This window comes from Marmota marmota, unplaced genomic scaffold, assembly GCF_001458135.2.
Source record: "Marmota marmota marmota unplaced genomic scaffold, marMar, whole genome shotgun sequence".
Classification (NCBI taxonomy): domain Eukaryota; kingdom Metazoa; phylum Chordata; class Mammalia; order Rodentia; family Sciuridae; genus Marmota; species Marmota marmota.
The window spans coordinates 18,679,626-18,702,604 of record NW_025999982.1 but is presented as its reverse complement, the minus strand read 5'-3'; the positions used below and the strand labels follow the sequence as shown (position 1 = coordinate 18,702,604).

The 22,979-nt window shown below is 38.9% G+C and overlaps 1 protein-coding gene across 1 annotated transcript in view; it reads left to right on the top strand.

The window, feature by feature from the left end:
• Pkhd1 (PKHD1 ciliary IPT domain containing fibrocystin/polyductin) overlaps window positions 1-22,979 on the top strand; it is a 427,258-nt gene that overhangs the window by 206,459 nt on the left and 197,820 nt on the right. The window contains exons 46-48 of the mRNA XM_048805732.1: window positions 1,767-1,944; window positions 3,446-3,641; window positions 14,536-14,601. Of these exons, the coding sequence (XP_048661689.1) occupies window positions 1,767-1,944; window positions 3,446-3,641; window positions 14,536-14,601 (440 nt within the window). The remainder of the gene's footprint in view (window positions 1-1,766; window positions 1,945-3,445; window positions 3,642-14,535; window positions 14,602-22,979) is intronic.

Sequence of the window (22,979 nt, the reverse complement as noted above, 5' to 3'; positions counted from 1 at the left end):
ATATATATATATATATATATATATATATATATATATATATATTTTAAAAAGAAATAAAAATAAAGGAAACCAAAGCTTAAACAGAGTTAGTCATTTGCCCAAGTTCATATGCACTCCTGTGTGCAGATCTACTTTTCTAACTTATATGTATTAGACTCCAACTTGCTGAAGCATTTAACATTAATAAATATCCCTTAGCTGGGCATGATGGAACACCCTTACCCAGGAGGCTGAGGCAGAAGTAGTGCTTGTACCCTGGAGCTCAAGGCCAACTTGGATGACAAATCAAGATCTCTCCTACCAAATAAAAGTTCCCTTTTGATAATATGCCACCGTATTATTAATTGACTTTAGATATCCTCATGTACCACTTCACTTTGAAAACCCAACATCCTCCTCCTCAATTTCCTCTATTTTGAGAATTTAATTATCTTCCCACAGCAAAATGCCACAAAGATTCACATGAAAACTGAACCAAAGGGGAAAAGAGTCATAACATGTACTGATTTAAAAAAAAAAAAACTTTTGTTTTATTTTTTAAGACTATTTTGACTCACTTTTAGAGACTTAGCATGTGACTAAATCTGTTTATGTTCTAATAGAGACTTAAAAATCACTTTCTGGAATGGGCTGAGTAGAACAACTTGGGAGACATTGGATCATAAATTTCTGTCTTATGCTATTTACATATTTCTGCCATACTCTGCATCAGTTCCTCCACTTGCTAAAATGTAGTTCTTGAAACCCTTTATATAAATTAGAATGACACCGTTTGCTTTTGGAAGATCTTATCATGCATTCTTCATTCATATAACAAACACTATCTGGATGCCAGGGTCTGCAGGACCCAGTGCTGCACAGCAGGTATAAAGAGGCAGAAGAAATATCTCTAACTTAAGGATTTTATAACCTATATTTTTAAAAAAGCAAACTCAAAAACACTGAGGGGCTGTGCTAACAGTGAGCACAGGACAATAGGCCAGCCCACAGAACAGGCACCAGATCACCTCTTCCTTCTAGGGAAGGCTACTGAGGGCTACTTGCTAGTCAGTTGAAGAGGACATCTTAGAGTCTAGGCACGTCAGGTTCTGGACTTCTATCATTGCACCCCATAGATATATCTAATTACTCAAGGTAATGTGTTTCTGCTGTTAATAAACTTGGTAAATGGGCTGAACTCAGTGGCACATGCCTGTAATCCTAGCGGCTCAGGAGGCTGAGGCAGGAGGATTGCAAGTTCAAAGCCAGCCTCAGCAAAAAGCAAGGTGCTAAGCAACTCAGTGAGACCCTGTCTCTAAATAAAATACAAAGTAGGGATGGGGATGTGGCTCAGTGCTTGCGTGTCCCTGAGTTCAATCCCTGGTACCCCCCCAAAATAAATAAATAAATAAAAAACCCCCCCAAACTTTGTATATGGGAAAATTCTGACTGTAAACATTTCTTTGTTAAAATAATCGTATATAGTTCTGGCCCATGTGAACTCACTGAGGTAACATGACATGTATTAGTGAACTTAGATCTGAGTGTTACCAACTGCAGTGTACCAGGCCAGGGTAATTTGGAAGTGATCCAATGCCAACTTCCCTCTGGAGTGTTTTGATCCACACAGTGACTGCTAAAACCTCTACAGATACTCAAACGATGTGCCTAAGACACACAGGAGAGAATAGAAATATGATTATAATTGATGGACAGGAAATACACTAGATCCAGAAGGGACCAATAACCAAGAAACACTTTTTTTCTCTCTTTTCAAATTACCCTAGGGTTAATTCTCCTGATGTTTCTTATGATTTAACCCTGAAGGACAGCAGAAATAAGACAACCACTGTCAATTATGTACATGACACATTGTCCAACCATTATGGCTGGATGGCTCTGCTTTTGGATCAAGAGACCTACTCATTGCAATTTGAGAATCCTTGGATCAACAGATCTTTGCAGGTAATCCCAGGGATCCATTCATTGGTTGGTATATCTCATCCCCAATATGTGATTCTTGTGTTTCCTTCTGTGAAGTAATGAGTTGCAAATATTAGCATCGTCTGATGCTGGGGAAGAAAACTAAAGCTGCATTTTTACTAGGTGAATATAACTTGAATATGAGATTTGGTTGGTTTGTTAACTTGAACATTTCAGAATCTGCTTAAATCCCATCTTAAATGCAGAACGGCTCTGCTTGAAAGATTTAATTTATTAAATCAATGAAAACAGCCTTGCAGCATTATCTAGAACTGCATTTTTAAAAATTTCAGGTTAAAAACCAAGCAGTTTTTATACCCCAATTTGTAGCCAGAGAAAATGTTTTAAGGAGGCATTTGTACATTTCATACTGCCACCTTGTGGTCAAAGATTAACTTCTCAAGCAGAGGACTCAGTCCACAGGCTGGGTGGGTTGAAGGAGTCAAAGGTCTTGGGGAGCAAGAAGGAATAGCTACATGGAAAGTGTGTATATTTTGGGGAAAAAAAGTAATCCAGTGGATCCCTCAAGTCTCTTTTCTTCCTTTAACACAGTTCTTCCTGTCTCCTACACATTTCCTCAGTCATGATCCAATGCCAACTTCCCTCTGGAGTGTTTTGATCCACACAGTGATTGCTAAAACCTCTACAGATACTCAAATACCTAAAAGAGCCTATTTTAGGGAGAGAGAAGCTGCTTTAGGTGCATTATGGTTATGAGGAATTCAGAACAGAATCTCCCGATCCTTTCACCACTGCCCTCAGCAAGTATATTCACCTCTCTTTCCTTCGCTTGAGGTTCCTCTGGGAACATTCTGGGGAGTTTTCAGAAAGTAAAGGTGGTGGGATGTGGCTCTGGAGGTGGGCATCCCAGGTGTTATTCTAGCTCAGTTCTCTCCTGTTTTATGAAACAAAGCAAGTTACTGAACCTCTTCTTGCCTCAGTTTCTTCCACTGTAAAATGAGACAGTAAGAGTAGCAATCACAGAGGGTCTTTTAAGAATTGAATGACTCTAATGACTAGTGACTGAGGGTGCGGTGATTGCTCTAACACTGCTTGCTGTTACTGTTGCAAATGCGTGTCACTCTGTCATTGCCTGCATCTTCAAGTTGTGAGAGAAAACTGGGAAGGGATTCTAGATGGGGCCCTGGCTCTTCTAGATGTTTGACCTGAGACAAGTCAATTCACTTGTCTGAGCCAGGGTTTTCTTCTTCGCTAACCGAGGTGGTTTAAACAAGATGAACTTGATGGCTTCTTTCAGTCTTCCTGTTCTATGATTTTGTAGCTATGAAATTTTGTTTGTAGTTTTGAACTTTTTATGGAATAGATTTAAGTAGGCCCAGTTCCCACAAGAAAAGTTTTTGTTTCTAAACTACTCCATCTGTGTTCTAAACTCTTGGGTTTTTTTTTTTTTTTTTTTTTTAGGGGAGAAAGGGGTGTTCTTACTAAATGATTGTTATTTTGGTGTTTTTTTTTTAACTTCAAGTATGAAGCAACATTTGACAACTTTGCTCCTGGCAATTACCTACTGCTGGTGCACACAGACTTGCCACCTCTGTCTGATATTCTTATAAGATGTGGGAGTCAGGTGGGTCAGTCTCTGCCATCTCTGCCATCACCTGGGCGGGACCACGGCTGTGACTGGTTCTTCAACAGAAAATCAAGGCAACTCACATATCTGGGTAAGTATTCAACTGGGGGAGCATTTTGAGGGCATTGAATCAGAAACCACCATTTATTTTTGAATTCCAGACTTTTGTGCTATGATGTGAAGCACTGAAGGGAACAGCTATGTATAATTTATAATTGAATGAGTAGGCTCTGAAATCAGATTGCCTGGGTTTAAATCCCAGCTCCGAGACTTAATAAGTAGGAGACACTAAGCAGGTACTATTTCTAAGTCTGATCCTCCCAATACCTTCTTATTGTTCATTTTTCATAGGATCCCAATGTTAAGATCAGGATTGTCTACCTCTTTTGGCTTCCTGGAGTTTATGTCTCATTCTTTTTCCATCCTAATATCAGCACTGGTCACTCTGAGAACCTTGGTGTCCACTTGTACTAACCTCATCAACTCACTGTAAGACCACTTCTTATATGGTCTGTAAGAAAGAGAATCTGACAAAACTTATCTCAAATGATGACTTTCTCATAGATTGCTCTTAATAAATCCTGGTCAAATTCAGGGTACCTTGTCAGTATGGCATATCCCCTGCCACAAGCCACACTTGGTCCCAGCCCCTTGTCTTTCCCACCTGTGCCTACCCATGTCACATCAGGGTCTGGGACTCTTCAGTTTTAATTGCACCAGGGAGGAGAGTCTGGTGCTTTCTCAGTTTTCAATTTCTTGCCAATTGGACTATCATGTTTTCTTTATACTGAATTTTACCATTTACATTTTATTTCTAATTTAATCCATCCATAAATATAACCTAAAACTATTAAAACTCAGGATGGACAGAGATTGCTGACAGCGTTTTACCACTGGAGCCAAATACAGTCATTAAGTAAGAGCAAATAGTTGCCATTAACTTTATAACTATTTACTTGCTATGTACTCTTGAAAAAAATCAATTTTAATTGCTCTCTTTCTATTACTTAGCACACTTCTGAAGGGGCTGTCTTTTCCATTGGTCAGGTTTTGTTCATGAACTGCAAGCTAATTTGAATACTCACTTAAGCCAAATGTTTATGACACAAAGGAAAACCAATCAAATGATGCAGCCACAGATTTTCTCCCCCTTTGCTAGCATTATTAATTGAATTAAAGCAAGTCATGCCGTCACACTTTATGTTCACTTCTTTGGTATAAATGCACATCTGTCTAAGTATCTTTACCTGTGTGCATATGTACTTATGCATAGATGTATATTTTTGTGTGTGCTTACATATGACATAGGTGACTATTTTAGTATAGTTCATTAGGTAGTCTTTATTAATTTAAGAAATATTTGTATCAAAATGTCCTAAAATCTCTACCTTTATTTATGTTTTGAGTAAGGAACAGGGAGTCACAGAAGGTTGTTTGAGAGTGTCTTAAACCTGGAGACCCTTGCTCCCTGAAGAGGATTCCCAGTAGTAGCTCTCATGGTCAGTGGTACTGCCCTCAGCAGCACAAATGAATGATACAGCCACTTCTCTTCCCATCTCGGGGCTGGCCCACTGAGGATGGAGGATTCCAGAGGAACTGAGGCTTGCACCACTCCTCCATGGAGGTTCCCCTGCAGCTGCATTGGGTTGTGTAGATTTGGATGTAATTTTTGTATATCCTCTGCATAAATTTACAACATTGGTAGGGAGGTGGTGTTAAGGTACCATGATTTCTGCAGAACTGTCAGCATTTCCCAGTGCCATGTGGCAGGGAGGTAGTTATTGTAGACAGTATCCCAACAAAACCCCAGGAAGCAGAGTCCCAGTCCTTGGGCCACACATTTGATATATTGATTAGATTGCTACTTTTATCTAATTGTCTTTTCCAGACTCTATAACTCTAAAATTTGGACTGAGATAATTTACATGAAATACCTTAGGCCAAGACATCGATGTCTACATGGGCAGGTGCTAGAATGGAAACGCATGGGAGGAATGGTACCGACAGAAGTTTCATTTCATTGTAGGGAGCTCCTCCACCTCTTTCTCTGCTGTTTTTTCCCGGGTTCTGGGGGTGCTGCTCCTCTCTGTGCTGTTATTTCATTCCTAGTGCTACTTCACTGATGGCTGCGTTTCATTGACTTTCTAAGTGAACCCTCTTTGTATTGTTTGCTTGCAACCTCAGCACATGCCTCAGGACAGGAAGTTTTTACAAAGTCACAATTATCTGTGTTTTCCCTATTGGGCTGCTTCACATGTGATTAATCTTAGACCCAGCTGAGAATGGAAAAGATCCGAACCCAGGCATTCTAGCTCCTGGCTATGGATCCCTCCACTAGAGTGTGCTGCCCACTAAATAATCATTGATCACTGACCAAAGAGGATGGGGGGGGGTTGCTAGGCAGGGTTATGGACGAAAACTTCTCATTGATCCTCAGTAACAAAGAAAAAAGTGCTGCATGTATGTTTTGACTCTTGTATTTCTCTTTTCCACCAAGTCAAGTTTTGTCTTTGTTCAGCCAACATCCTTATGGAGTGCTAGGTTTTTGAAAAGTTCATAGCCAGTACTTGGGGCTTACAATTTTAATCAGTGACTGACTGGCTGTTCTATGTAGGGCATGGCATTATAATTGTTCCATGCCTTTACTAGCTTCATTTATACCACAAGATTAAGAGTATTTACTTGTCTTGAAAATGTGGTATTAAATGCTCAAATATAGTATGATAAGCATGCCATATTACTTTACTAACATTTTTCTCAAGAGATTAGTAGGTTTTTTCTTTTTCCCCAGAAAATTACCAACATTGTGCATCTTGATTTTGGTGTGCATGTGATCAGTTCTTTTTCTTCTCTTTCTTTCTTGTTTTGGTACTGGGGATTGAACTCAGGGACACTTGACCACTGAGCCACATCCCCAACCCTATTTTGTATTTTATTTAGAGACAATGTCTCACTGAGTCTTTTTCTTTTTCTTTTTTTTTTTACTAGGTTTTGTAAAAGAGTTGAGGTCCATGATCATATGACATTAATGGTATATTGTTTCCATGACCGAACTTGAATACCACTTAAGCAATTGTTATCTGTAGAATAAGATAACTTAATTCATTTGAAAAAAATATCTCTTAAGGAGTTTGGTTCAGGTTGCCTTTCCAAAGCTACTAAACATTTTGCTCAAAGAGTTTCTTACAAGAGGCCACAAGTTTAAGAGTTTGTGAGCTATGGTTGCATTAGGAAGCAGCAGGAGCAACATTGGATGTGATAAACTGTTAAGAATGACTCTTCCCAATACTACTTGTCTGCCATGCTTGGGAATGAGTGTGACTGTAGAAAAGTGTTCTTTTCTCATTGACAAAGTTGGGAGTCAAATCCAGCAAGCCTGTTTCTCCCTCCACACAGTTTCCCTTACTGGCAGCTTATGCCTCTGCCTCACAGAACCAGTTCCCTCTGCCTCTTTCCCTGCTGTTTTTTCCAGGGATGTTTCAGTTCATGGTGAACTATTTTTATTTTTTAGTTACATTAACGCTATGAAATAATTAGTCAGCTAATTAATCTGGTTTACAAGCTTTGTAGGATTCTTCAGCTGTCAGTCAGGCCCAGGCCCGAGGCCTCCCTCTAGTCTCAGCTCTCTTGCTCATGTGATTCCTGTTGCCATGGCTACTGGCTACATCTGCTGACACCCACTCTCTATTTATTGCTTAATTAAGAATTTCACGCTCAGCCCTTATCTGCCTCTAAGAACAAGCGCACACTGTTAAGAAATTCCAAATTTAGGCCCAGACACAAGGAAAGCCTTTCTTAAGGGCTTGGCTGTATGGAGCCTCTCTAACGATCCTCTCGGCATCCCAGCCGCCACCTTTCAATCAAAAATCATTAAATGGGGCAGAGATAATGAGCATGTAGCATATCAAAAGAAGGATGTTTGCTTGGTCCAAAGGAGGAAAAGCTGCTAGGCCCCATGCTCAGCTCCACTTCAAAGGGAGATGAGACCCCCTCATCACTGGGGCCTGATAAAGCCTCATTTGTTCTGGGCTTGACTTATGCAAAAGGTCTGGTATGTCAGAGTCCCATCTCACAGACGTGAGCTCCCCCCCCACCTCTTGCTTCCACCTCCACCAGCCCCCGCCCCAGCCTTCCCCACACTCGTGTGTCAGCACTTAGGCAGCTGGGTCCCCCAAAGCATCAGGCGGAGCGTATAATCACTGACTCTCCACTCACAATGGACACTTGTAGGGGGGTGACCAGGAGGAGGTCTTCATCACAATAGAAGCACAATTATTGCAGCTGCTGGGGAGGGCTGTGCTTCTTCCTGTAGAAATATAATAGGACTTGCCCAAAACAGGAGGTGAAGGTTGGGGGGTAGGGATGGGGGTTGAGAGGGGTGGAGAAACAATCTTGAGTTGATTATTCATATTCTGACTCTTGGAAGCCCGATGTGGAGCCAGTGGGGTTCCAGCAGCTGCTCGTACACAGCCCTCTTCTAATAATTGTACATTCTGTCAGGGGTCAACTTACTTTTGACCCTCTCCTTTTATATTGGTAAAAGGCTCTTTAGGGCAAACTGTTGGGTTGTGGCAGGGTGCATTAAATACTCAGAGCCCCTTCCCTTTGCTTTATCCCCCACCCAACCAGCAGCCGGTGATAAATTCATATCAGATGCTGCACCATTCATGGTTGCCCTCCTGAGTTCACACAGCCCCCACTCAGGCAGCAGAGATGCGGAGGAAGCTGGGATATTGTGTGAAGCAGCAGCTGAACAGGTCCGCCTGGGAGGCTCCAGAGGCTCCTGCTGCACTACCTTCTTCTGATCTGACTGAAAAAAGCCCTTTCTTGGCAGGCTGGCCAACCCACGTGTCCAAATGTCCCCCTCACCAAGATAAAGGCTGGCTGTGTGTCCAGGAGCCAGGGCTGTGCTCTACAGGGTGAGAGCACCGTGGACAGGAGGACAGATGGATTTAATTGTCTGTGCCAAGTTGCTTTGAAGAGCTCAAGTCACATCACACAGAGGGATCAGAAAATGTGCTGTTAACTTGGGGGATCTGAAATTAAAGAAGCTTTCCTGAGTTGGAAGCCAGGCTCAGGATCCTGGCTGTTGTTCAGGTTTTCTGTTCTCAAAGCAGTGTGGGCACTGGCTGATGCCCAGACTCATCTGTTCTTCAGGGCGGCTGGAAGACCCCGTGTGATTCCTTGAGAAGGAATTCTGTTAGGATCTGAGGAGGAGACGGGAGTCCATTGGCTCCCCTGACCTCTTGGGAGGATTTTGTAGGCAGAGCGGAATCATAATCTTTTGCAACTCTGCAGCCATTCCCATGCTGAAGCCCTCTAAGGCAATCTATAGCATTCTAGTTAATAAATTAATTTACATTCTTATAGAAAACTCATTCCCCAAAGATCCCCAAGGACCTTTACCAGTAATGTAGAGGATTGACTTGAGGGAAATGTACTAACCTTTGCAGCAAAAATATAGATAATGGAATAGGAGGTGGGGATGTGAAAAGGGATTTTGCCTCTTGGTTAGAAGCAACTTCTCCAAAAGGAAAAGATGTGGGGGAGGGGAGAAAGGAAGGAAGGAAGTGGGGGTGGGGAAGAGAGACAGATTGAGAGAGGGAAACTTAGAAGTCAGAATTTAATGGACTTTTTAGTAATCTTTCAGGTTAGGGAACTAAGTCTCTGCAATACTAAATGGCCAACTTTTATTCACACAGCTTATAGGTGGTGCAACCAGTACTCAGACTCAGGTGTTTTAACTCTGGGAACATTGCTTTTACTATCATGTTACTTAAACAAACAAACAAACAAACAAAAAAAACTATGCTTTTGTAACTACCCTTTTTCCATTTACAAGAAAACTCTGTACTTACTAGCTAACATTCTGCTTCCTAGACTAGATATACAAGCACCATTGTTATACTTTTGTTACATTCTTTTGCCTCCTATACTACCATATATTTAATAAATATTTCCAAAAACCAATTTATAACTGCCTTATTTTTAAAACCTAACTTCTTATTCATATAAGCATGGATTTAATGGGCTAGTTCTTTTTTCTAAATACCTTAAAATTCATAGCCACTAAAACAAAACTTTTTATGCCATCAAGATGGTCACTATATGTTGTATATTTAGGGAATATAACGTGGTGGTCTGCAAGGTTTTGGTTAAGTTCATAAAAGGTGGCTATATAAGGATCTTTTCTATCAGGGTCTTTCTCTTCACTTGTTAAGCACACCTGCTCTTGTGAACATGCCATGTGTGAGTATGGGTACAAGAGAAGTTGTATAATGCCTTAAATTGGCATTTTTAAAATTTATCTTAAGGGCAAGCCGGCAGAATGCTTGTTCCTAGGTCCCTCCCTGAAGTTTGTGGTTCTGTAGGTCTGCAGGAAACTCAAGATGTCATGAATGCCTCCACATAAGTGTGGTAAACATCCCTCTGAGTCAGTGCCACAATTGCTATTGTTCTCTGAGTTAATTAAGAAGGTTTAATTGAGCTAGCTCTCAGGACCGTGGGTAATTCAGATATATCTGTCGGCGTCTTGATCAAATTCTTTTACACATAAAAACTTAAACTCTTTCATGAATGAATGCTATTGGGGTTAATAGAAGACTCTAAGGTGATCACAGGATTGTCATATTGTATTTCCACGAAGGTCTTTAAAGGACCATGTGTTATGAGGGCCAAGGTGACTTTCATGGTTGTCTCTGTGAAGCTGAATTCATAACAGGAGTGTTGGTCCTATGAATCAAGCTGCCCAGGGACCAATTGACAAGCAAGCCTTTTCTGCCACTAAATAAAAATGGTTTGCTTCTGGGGAATGAGTTTAAGTACACCCAGCAGGACAAGACAAACAGCAGGAGAATGCAGGTATATGAGGCAGTTTTGAGGAGAAGAGGTGGAGATAGCAGACATGGCAAGCTGAGAGAGGACTAGATCCAACAGCTATGTCAAGAAGTCAAAGCTGGGTCCTGGGTCAACTGCAGACAGAAGCAGAAAGCAAAGCCATGAGCCAGGGTGGGATACGGTTTGTAGAAATCAACTGCAGTTTGCTATTCTGCGTTCTTTTCATTGTGTGGTCAGTGGCTGACTTATTGGATTAACGTGGACTCAATGAGGAGTTCTAAAAGGTGAATAAACTGAAGTATCAAAGTGAGACCTGGGATATGAAGGGAAGAGTCAAATAGGGAAGGAGTCCGCGGCTTACTAAGATGCCACATGCATTTTTCTTTTTAAATAGGTACTATTTCTCCCTCCAAAATTTCAAAAGAGAATGAGACCTGTTAGGGAAGAATTATTTATTTTCTTCCCTAGCACCCTAGAAGGGACAAAATTTACCAGATACAGCACCTCACCCTGTAGGCACTTGCATGGCATCTACTTGGATAACTCCCCTTCCTCTTACCAGGTGCCATTTCTTGGCACATTTTTCTCCTCCTCATACATGGTTGTGTTTATAGCTAGCTTAGATCATATAGTACTCATCAGAAGAATATGGCAATTATTGAGTCAAATGCTTTCCTTCTTTTGGAGAACCAGTTCTTAAAATCTAGGAAGGATCAACTCCATGGGACTTCATTTACAAACAAGGCAGATTAACCATTCTCATATTATGAATATAAAATCAGAAATTCGAAGCACCCAGAAAGCATGCCTACAATGGCACGGCTTGTGGAAGGCTTGGGAAAACTCTTCCCAAGTCCATACCTTTATTCTTAAATGACTTTCATTCCTCTTTATACTTATTCAAATTGGAAATGACATTTCACATTTACAGTCTTTTAGAGTCAAAATACTTAGCAAACTAGCAGATCTCGTTAAGTTGCTTACAACTCTGTAATAGTGCAGCTCATCATGATTAGGTGCAGCTGTAAAAAGAGTGGAAAGAAAGTAAAAGCATATTTCTTGAGCCTTGTTAACTGGTGCCTAGCATAACGTGCATGCCGTAATGGTAGTGTTGATAATAGCTAATGTTTATTGTTCACTATGTGCCAGGCCCTGTACTAAGCATGTTCCATAGAATATCTCACTTTTTTTTTCTTTTAATCAACAACCCTAGAAAGTAAATAGTATGATTTTCCCATTTTCTGATGAATTGTGTGAAGTTCACAAATGGTAGCTAACTTGTCATTTGTCCTTTTCCAAGAAGGGGAAGAGCCAATATTCAAATCTTGGCTAGGGACCCTTCCACATTTCCCCCACCACTCTCCCTTGTCACTCCTGACTTGGAAATGGTGTTTGGGAAGATTTCCTCTTGCAACCTGTGTTCACAGGTTCAGAACCAGCCCCAGAGGCACATAGAGAGCAGTGGTGTAAAAAGTCATACTCTGCCAAGATTTCCTACTTTTGATAATGTCTCTGTCTTTTTTGATACTGAAACTGCTTCATGGCCTTCTGACACTTAACTTTAAAGGATGACTAATAGATTTTTAATATACCTTTTAGCTTTTCAATGTCTGTTTGGGGAGGAGTTCCTCCTAGAGGTGAGGGGGCATTTGTGCATATGTAGAGACAAGAAAATCACTGGCCACTCAGTGCAGGAGCTATCCACAGGGCGCAGTGACAGCTCCACATTTGTCACGCACTGCACCAGGAAGCCTCTGTTTACTAGGAATAGTACCTGGGTACAGGCATAAGGGAACAGAGGACAAATGGAGCAGCCTCTGATGGATGTTAGATGTGTGGAGGATGTGCTTCCTCAGTCCCAGAAGTCAGTGCAATTAGATCTGCAGCTCAAAGTTGCTTGCCAAATCCCTTCTCACTCAAGGGATTTTGGATACATTGGTTCTTTTACCTCTATTTTAATTTTTTCATCTATGTGGTGGGAAAAAGAGCTGTGAATCTTCCTTTCCCCCAACTATTCTCTTATAGGTATAATTTTACTTACTTTAGGTTGAATAAATCATTGTAAAAACTTGTTAGTACTTCCCTTACCTCTGGCTCTGTTGTAAAGAAGAGGGTACTGAAATCTATGCTGCTTAGAAACCATTAAATAAGAGTGATTTTTTATAACATCTTTAAATGAACTGATTTCTCTTTCCAAATGTTTTCTGGACTTCTTTTTAATTTCCCTTCCTTAAGAGTTTGATTCTCGGGGCTGGGATTGTGGCTCAGCGGTAGAGCGCTCGCCTAGCATGGGTATGACCTTGGTTCGATCCTCAGCACCACATAAAAATAAAAGGCATTGTGTTGTGTCCATCTACACCTAAAAAATAAATATTTTTAAAAAAGAGTTTGATTCTATGGCAACATTTAATCCCTCATCTTGAAGAAAGGCATTCCATTGTTACTATCTTTGCATGTTTTCTGATGATGCCATCTTGTCTATTATTGTCTTTTCCTTTTCTGAGTACTGGATACTCAGAGTAGAGCCTTGTAAACTTGAGATTTCTAAATTGGCCCATGAATATGAAGTCTCTACCTTTCCAGAACTACTTAGGGTCATAACATACATAAGAAAAATCCCTCTCTTGAATATTTGGAGCCAGTGGGTTTAGCTCAGAAGAAGCACCTGCCAAGCATGTATAAGACCCTGGGTTCGTTTCCCAGCACCACAAAATGAAACAAAATATGAAGACAAAGCTAATTACTGATGCAATACTAAATGAACTGTTGCTAATCAATAACTAGGAATTGAGTTGAGAACAAATTTGGGATAAATGTCATAGTATAGAATTGGAAGGGCTTTTCAACTTTTAGAAAATGTATAGACCAGTGTACACAAAAGTGGATATGTCAGAACTTACAGATTAAAAGAGATGAGATGGTTGATTTGTGGCTTTATTATTATTATTTTATGTTACAAAGGTGAGTAAAATATGCAAGAAGATAAATGAACAATATAAGCAAAGTCTTGGAAGTAGTGATAAAAATGGAACACATCAAGAGCATGTTGTCATTATGCCTGGTCTCAGGATGTGACAGTACAAAGAGAAAGTCAAGACTCATGCATTTTATTATTGAAAAAAAATTAAATTAGAAAATGATAAAAATAAGAATATAAGAATTGGAGAGCTCTCATCATTAATTTTTTAAGGATTATTTTCCTTATAATGTTCCGAAGCTTATGCTTTGTCATTAAAAAGAATGATTTCTAGTCTATCCCATCTGTGATGGAAGAAAGGGTTTAGGGTCCCAAGGAAACAAAAATGGAGAGCAGGGGTTTGACCAAGACCCCAGCATTGGGCCCTCCAGTGGTGGGAGGTGTCAGCTCACCTGAAATCTGATAAGGCAGAAAGGTAATTAACCAATAAGAGACAAGGTGTTACCAGAAAAATGGAGTTCGCACACCTGATTACTAATTAATCAGGCGTGAGAGCACCTTGTAGATGCATTCACTATTTAATTATAGCAGCCTCTCTTGGCAAAGGAGCATATGTTCCTAGCTTAATCTACTGGTTTATACTGACATCAAATTGTCATTATCAGAAAGAATCAGGCCTTTTGATTATTTCCACTAATTTATTGAACACTTAAAATTAATGAACCCCAGGTCTTTTAAATGTGCTCAGTTGGTTTGGAAGATGGGAGGGAAAAGGGGGTGGGGGAAAAGACTTCATTAAAAGGGCAATTTGTTTGGATAAAGGTAAAGCAAATACATTTCATGGGTGATCTGAATTATATTGGCAAAAACCACATGAATTCTGAAAAGTGAGCCTACAAAATGATGAAGACAAAATAGGATATGGGGACTGACCTACTGGACACCATTGGCTTTCTAAGCACATATGGCTAAAAGTCCCCCCGTTCCTCAACTATTATTTGCTAGTTCTCTTGGAGAAACTCATTGTAATTAAGCTAAATCAAATTAAAGCAATCAAAATAAAATATTAGAAATCAATTTTTAGGTTAACTAACAAGGACATCATTTATTTTTATTCTGAAAATTTAGTTAGTCTGGGAAGCACATGTAAAGTCATCTTTCTCACAAATGAATTTCCTTAATATTAAGATGATCCTTGTGTGACATCCATGTTGTGGCTTTTTATATTCAGTTGCAGGTGAAGGTCAAGTTCAAGTGATTCTCCTAGTGAAGGAAAGTGTGCCCCCAACTATTTCAGGTGAGTATCAACCCACTGAATGGAAGTGCCTGGTACAGAAGAATGTCCTCTAGTAGTTGTAAACTTCTCCTCATTGTATTTATAAACAAGAAAATATCAGCCCTAATGTGTTTATGCCTGACAATTCTCTACTGTGTTACCCTATAACTAAAATATGTGTCTGCATGTCAAAGAAAGATATAAGGGTGCATTTATTTGTCAAAACAATAGAAAGTAAGAATTAAAACATGTAAATAAGCACATTTCATAAATTATGGACCATATGTGCACATAGGACTCCAGATCTGCAGATGGGCCATTAGCCCCCTCCAAATGGAAAGAAAAATTCAGGGTATCTCTAAACTTTAATTGTTCCTGGTAATTTCAGAAAAAACGGGTAAACAAACCCTCCCCAAAAGTGAGATGATTTTGTGAACTTTAACTCAAAAAAGCCAAATTCTCACAATCTGAATGTCTCATAACAACCATTTAATGTATTTCATGGTTTGTTTTTGTTTACCCTGAGTCAGTTTAACACTATGTTTGCAGGAGGGATAAATCTTTTCAGAGGTGGAGTTTTCCTTGATTTTCAGTGTCATTTTGTGTTATGTCAGAACAGCCCATATATAATAATCAGAAAATTGTCTAATTCCTTCATTTGAATTAATAAATTAATGAGGCAAAGATATTGGACTAAAACTATGAACTAAAAGAACTAATGGCTTCTAGTCGATGCTTTTTGGGCAATGAAGAGTATAAAGTGAGATTGTTTTTGTAACATTTTCTGAGCTTCTATAGTACTTTATTTTCTATTCCCTCTGTTTTTAATCCCTCTTTTCCTTTAGCTGGCTTAAAATGTGTTTATTGAATGCCTCTGAATGAGGTATGGGGGATTCAATAATGGACAAGATGGAATCGTCTTTGACCTCATGGGGTTTTATTGTCACTTGGGGATGGATCTCAAACAGGTGACTAATTTCCTCAAAATAACTGTAACAAAGAAAAGGTACCCTGTAACTCTTATCTCTTTGAAAGTCCTATACTCAAATTCCTTAAGAGATTTTAATGGATTGGCTGAGCCCCTACTTTGAAGAGGCCATATGTTGGGGAAGCATTCAAGAGAACACCAGACTGACTTTTTTCTAGTTCAATCATTTATAGTCAGGGTAGCATGTCATGCAGTTCCTCATGTGAAGATTTCTGTATTAGGGATTCTGTGGAAGGACAGCTTGGGTGATCAGCAGCTGAGGTATTTCAGAAGTTTCACTTTGTCAAAGACAACACACTGGGTAAATAGGAAGTCAATGCTTCATAGAGTAGTTTATTTTTTTTTTAAGGTATTGGAGATTGAACCTGGGTCTTATGCACACCACACAAGCTCTAGCCCAAGTAGTAGGATTGTAATAAGAAAAGGGACCATATAGGTATTCCTATCCAATCTGCTTTACTTTACAAAGGGTGTGGGAGTCTGGAGATTAAACAGTTTCCATAGTTATATCTTAGTGTTTGAGCCTAGAAAGAACTCACATGTCCCAACTCAGTCCAGTGTTCTTTATGCTATCTCATGCAGCCTCTGATGTGTTTAAATTACTTTTTTTGGACATATATTAACTTATGAATTAAACTAAATTCTAGTTTAATTAGAACTAGCATATTATCATTTATTGGGAAGAAATTTCAAATAATATGGGTCCAAGACACTGCCTGATTCCTATGGTATAGGTTATATGTGCTAATGCCAAAACTTAAATATGGGAGTATATTTTATTTAGTGAAGGAAGGGTCATATTGAAAACAATAAAATTATTGCAATATCAACAATCTTTTGCCACAAAAAAATAGAATGAATAATGGAGTTCTCTATGTCAACCCATTCAATTATTTAATACAAATAAGTAATACTGATGAAATATTTGGGAGACATTTTTTGCAGAGAGACCCTCTCAGTTCACTCAGTCAATTGAGGGCCTATTTTGTGTACAAAATTGTGCTGTCATTGTGAAGGCATTGTGGACAAGAAATTGTTTAACTGTTCAGGGCTGCAGAAACTAGGGTACATATGGGCCAATATCAGAGAAAGGCAGAGAAGGTGGTGGTGGTGTAAGTTGCTATATAAAAGCTTAGTGGTTTTGGTGAGAATGGATGCTGTTTTGGGTTAAGGAGGAACCATGAGTTTGAAGAGCCTAATGCAGGTCTTTGGTGCTTCTCTAACATTTTAGCTTTACTGGTATCTCTCAATGTCCACCATACTACACTGTATACAAGACAGGAGAGAAAAGGATGAGTGAAGCAATTCCCTCTTCACTTGGTGAAAGATGAAGAAATTTCTGAAAAGTCTGTGCTTCAATCACATTGTCATGTCGGGAGGCTAATTGGCAAATAATGTCCACAATCACATGAGAACATCATCAGACAGTCTCTTCCTAAGTTTGTCAATCCTTTCCCCATAGACCTAAATTTATATTCTTTCCTCTGGACTCTGAGAATCAGTCCCTTTCTTGTTTGAAGCCAGCCTATCATTTCCAGCATCTGCTGAACTTTACCTATCAGATAACGACTCTGTCCTGTCTGGTTGATTTTTGTGTTTGCTAATTCCTTGTGTTCAAGGCTTCTCAATGAAAAACAGACACCCCTCACCCAAAACATTGTGGAAAGGAAATCTTCCTTTAGTTGATATCTCTTCTGCAAACTTCCCGAAAGGCTAGCATCCCTTTGATGCAAAGCCACAAAAAGTGGGGCAAGTGAAGGCATGGTAGGCAATATTTGACTCACATGTCAAGCTTGAGACCATCTCCAATCTGGCTACTTTTGAGTGACAAGCTTTTAGAGGGAAACATAATGACACCTTCTTATAAATGCTGGTCCTGACAAACTTTGTGGACTTCAGTTTGAAAAGAAGTCTCATTCTTCAGTGACTGGAAAGGCAGACTGAGAGTCTGAAATCTGAAATCTGTCCTCTCTTCAGTGAACTTCTGGGAAGATCTGACCCAACATCATTCCTTCTTCCCCTCCAGTGCATTCCACAGTTCACTGCAATATGGTCTCCTCCTCCACCACTCCACAGGGGCCACTCATGTCTTGATCACCCAAGCCCTGATACTATCAATGGTCACTTCTAATTCCCTCTTTTACCCGAACTTTGCTGTTAATGAGATCACTTCTGCCCTCTGGACTGCTATTTCTTAGGCTTCTAAGGAAAGATGAACACTGTATCTCTGACTGTTGCTCTTGTTGGCTCCTTTTTCTGTCTTCAGCTTTCAATATCAATAATAGTCATATGGGGTAGAAGCCTGGTATTAACTGTTTAGAAATCTAATTACCCAACAAGGGACTGAAACATGTTTTAATCTTGAGGCAGGATGGTATGTAAAATGGTCAACTTTGCACATAACATTTCCTAGTTAAAATAGCAACCTGAAGGTCTGGTTTGTTCAATTAAAAATAGTTTTACCCCTCCTATAAGCTTGATTGAAAATGACAGAAGTGATATTACTTTATATCACCACTATCTGTGATATAAAGTTGAAGTAACAAAGGGTATTTGAGGTTTGGCATGGAGTTTTAAAGAACCTAGCCATTGCCCCTTTAAAATATCACTAAAAATGCATGAGAAACATCCTGTCTGGCCATTGTGGTGTGAGTTAGTGGCCACCCCAGGAGTTTCTCTTATCAGATTCCCACTTGGATATTCAGTTATAACACTGAGAAGGAGGGAAAACTGGAAGAAGGCTTGGGAAGGCATTAGAGGGTAGATGTTAATAAAACATTTAAAAACTTCTTTTGAGTGAGGCTTAATCCAAGACACTATGCCATGGTGTATGGTGTACGTTGTGGTAATTAAATTGCCTATGATTTCCGCTTGGCCACAATCTCCATACTTTCAACTTATCCTGGTGTTCTAATTAGACCATGGCTACTGGGAAATTGAGTGCTGGCAGAAAAATAGTAACTGAATGTTCCCCAAGGTTCTGACATCAGACATTTTCTCTTTTCACTTTGCAACCCTCTGGAGCTACCACAATCATCATTGGAGATAAAATACAATCTCTGGGTAGATGATGCCAAATATCTCTCTCTCTCTCTCTCTCTCTCTCTCTGACTCAAAGCTGTCTCCCAGCTTTCAGATTCAGGTTCATACACTGCTTGCTTGTCATATTTTTTCACCTGGAGACTTCAGAGGTATTCTGGACTCTATATGGACAATTCATATAGAAGTTGATAGAATTCATCAACTTCTGGAAATTCTGGGTCTCCCTGCCTTCATTACCCTTTGCACTTTGGCCTCTGATCTTTTCTCCTGCCTCAGCATTTACCTCCTGCTAGTTCTGTGATTCAGCAACATTAGGTCTCTATGGTTCCCTGACTTGATCTCTTGTTTCTTGTCTTTGCTTATGTTCCTTCCTCCATCTATGGTGCAAACCCTTTCCCATACCTTTACTACAACCACAACATCTTTTTACCTGTGTAACTTCTTTTTCTTTCTTTGCTGCCCTTCTGGGGATTGAACAGGGCCTTGCATATGCTCGGCAAATGTTCTGTCCCTGAGCTACATCCCTAGTCCTTTTTTTTTATGTTATTTTGATACAAGTTCTTGCTAAATGGCACAGACTGGCCTTGAACTTCCTTCCTCAGCCCCCTGAGTAGCTACAGGTGTGTGCCACCATGCCTGACCACCTATAGCTTCTAAGTTCTTAGAAATACTGCTCAGCTACTTATGGCTCCTTCAGGAAGCTTCTTTTGGCCAAGTCTTGCTTCCTTCCTTTGTTAGGTACTATTAAAGAAAACACCTCTGTGTACATGCATGTTTTGATTCTCCCAATATTTAATGACAAGACGGTATTAGCTCCTTGGCAGCCCAGAGATATTTTAGTCCTTTTTGTATCCTTACACTTTTAGGGCAGTTCTAAGAAGAAAGGTGCTCATTATTTGTGCTTGCAAATTTAGCCAGTAATAGGTGGGATTCACTCCACTCATCAAAAGAGGAGGGCTTTTCATCTTTCTTTTTGAAATAGTCTTTCTGTCCATCTGACTCTGTCCCAGTGATTCCAGAAAAGAACAAGAGGATACAGTTCATTGAGCTGTTGTACATGGTGTGATACTGGAAGTCTCTATTACATTCACATTTGGATTCTTTCATAGAGATGCCAGTGGAATGGTTGAATGCCATTTCATCATCAGAGTTAGAATCAGAGAGAGCTAACTGGAACATATGATCTCTGTGTAAATTACTGCCCTGAGAAGTGCCCAGATCACTATCCTGCCACTGATATGTGTTAAGAGCTGTAAGGAGATCACACTGGCTTAGTCATGTACTAAGGAGTTTTTTTTATGAAGATAATCAAGACTATTAGCAGATTTACATAGAGAGATAGATCATACCCCATTACTTACAATTAAAAGAAAAGTGGAAAGATCCTAAATGTCAGACATCAGTGACATTATGGAACATAAGTTATAGATTTTTTTTTGCATTGAGGATTGAACCCAGGGGTGCTCCACCACTAACTTATGTCCCCAGCCCCTTTTATTTATTTTTAAATTTTGAGACAGGGTCTCACTAAGTTGCTAAGGCTGGCCTTAAATAAATGATGATCCTTCTGCCTCAGTCTCTCAAAATTCTGGGATTACAGGTGTGCACCACATATCTGACAAATTATAGATTTTGGTATGATAGAATATTAGTAATTATTAAAATTATGTTCACAAGGAATTTTAAAGACATTAGAAAATGCATAGGAAAATGGCTAAGCAAAAATGGTTATGCTATCATTCAACTATATAAAAATGCAGATAAATTCTAGAAGGAAACACCAATGAAGGGTTGATAGCAGTTATCACTATGAGGTGGTGACATTATAGGTAATTACTATTTTTTCATTATTGAAATTTTCCAAATACTCTGTGATAAGCATATGTGATATTTATAATAAAGTAAAACTCAAATGTTTAATAAGATTGGAATATATTTTTCCCAGAAATGGAGATAATAAAAGAATTGAGAAATTATTTTCTAGGTGAAAAATATTTTTAATAGAATCTTATAAAGTATCAATATCCCTGATGAATATAGATGCAAAATTAATAATAAAATTTTACTGTCAAATTACATACAAAAACACATTAAAAATATAGTGCACCATGACCGAGTGGGTTTCATTCCAAGAATTCAAGGTTGGTTCAACATATAGAAATCAATAAATGTAATTCACCACATCAATAGACATACAGGCAAGATTCACAAGATTATATCAATAGATGTAGAAAAAGCATCTGACAAACAGCATCCATTCATGTTCAAAACACTAGAAACACTAGGGATAGTAGGAAAATACCTCAACATTGTAAAAGCATATATGTTAAACCCAAAGCCAACATTGTTCTAAATGTAGAAAAACTGAAAGCATTCCCTCTAAAAACTGGAACAAGACATGGATGCCCTCTTTCACCACTTTTATTCAACATAATCCTTGAAACTCTGGCCAGAGCAATTAGGAAAAAGAAATAAATTAGATGGATACAAATAGGAAAAGAGCTTGAAATATCCCTATTGGCCAATAACATGATCCTATATTTAGAAGACCCACAATCTCCACCAGAAAGCTTCTAGAAATCATAAAAAAAAATTCAGCAAATTAGCAGGAAAATAAATTAATACCCATAAATCAATTCATCATCTTAAATGATGAATCAGCTGAAAGAGAAATTAGAGAAACTATCTCGTTCCAAGCATTAAAAACAAAAACAAAAACAAAACTGGGAGTCAATCTAACAAAAGAGGTGAAAGACCTTTACAATGAAAACTACAGAACACTAAAGAAAAAAATGGAAGAAGACCTTAGAAGATATAAAGATCTCTCATGTTCTTGGATAAGCAGAATTAATATTGCCAAAATAGTCATACTACTAAAAGTGTTATACAGATTTATTGCAATTGTTTTTAAAATTCCAATGATATTCTTCATAGAAGTAAAAAAAAAGGGTCATGAAATTCATTTGGAAAAATAAGTGACTCAGAATAGCCAAAGCAATCCTTAATGAGAAAAGTGAGGCAGGAGGCATTACAATAGCAGACCTTAAATTATACTGCAGAGCTATAGTAACAAAAACAGGATGCTCTTAGCACCAAAACAGGCATGAAGACCAAGGGATAGAATAGAAGACACAGAGACAAACTCACATAAATACAGTTATCTCATACTAGACAACAGTGCCATAAAGATACATTTGAATAAAGATAACTTCTTTAACAAATAGTTCTGGGAAAACTGAAAATTTATATGTAGCAGAATGTGAGTCCTTCTCATCCTGAACAAAACTCAATTCAAAGTGAATCAAAGACCTAGGCATTAAACCAGAAACCCTACATCTACTAAAGAAAAAATAGGCTTAACAATCCATCATGTCGACTTAGGAACTGAATTCCTCAACATGACTTTTAAAGTGCAAGAAATAAAACAACAATCAATAAATGGGATGGAATCAAACTCAAAAGCTTTGTCACAGCAAAGGAAAAAAAAACAAGAATGTGAAGAGTGAGTCTACAGAATGAGAGAAAATCTTTGCCACCTGCACCTCAAAGCATTAATTTCCAGGATAGATGAAGAACTCAAAAAACTTAACACACAACAACAGCAAAACCCAAATAGATCTAATCAATAAATGGGCAAAGGAACGGAATAGGTATTTCACAGAAGAAGAAATAGTCAATCAACAAATACATGAAAAAATGTTCAACATCTCTAGCAATTAGAGAAATGCAAATTAAAACTATACTGAGATTTCATCTCACTCCAGTCAGAATGGCAATAATCAAGACTACAAGACTACAAATGTTGGCAAGGATGTGGGGAAAAGGGTACACTCATACATTGCTGGTGGGACTGCAAATTGGTGCAACAACTATGGAAAGCAGTATTGAGGTTGATTCCTCAGAAAACTTGGAATGAAATCACCATTTGACCCACTTATCCTATTCCTCAGAATGTACCCAAAGGACTGAAAATCAGCATACTATAGGGACACAGACATATCACAGACATGCTTATAGCAGCTCAATTCACAATAGCTAAGCTACAGAACCAACCTAGGTGCCCTTCAACAGATGAATGGATAAAAATAATGTGGGATATGTATACAATGGAATATTACTCTGTCACAAACAAAATTATGATATTTGGCAGAAAATGGATGGATCTCTTATGCTAAGTGACATAAGCCAATTGGCCCCCAAAATAAGGCTTTAATGTTCTCTCTGATACGTGGATGTTAACACACAATGGGAGAGGGGATAGAAGTTCAGTGGATTAGACAAAGGAGAATGAAGGGAAGGGAAGGAGAAAGGAATAGGAAAGACAGAATGAATTGGATCTAACTTTCCTATGTTAATATGTGAATAAATC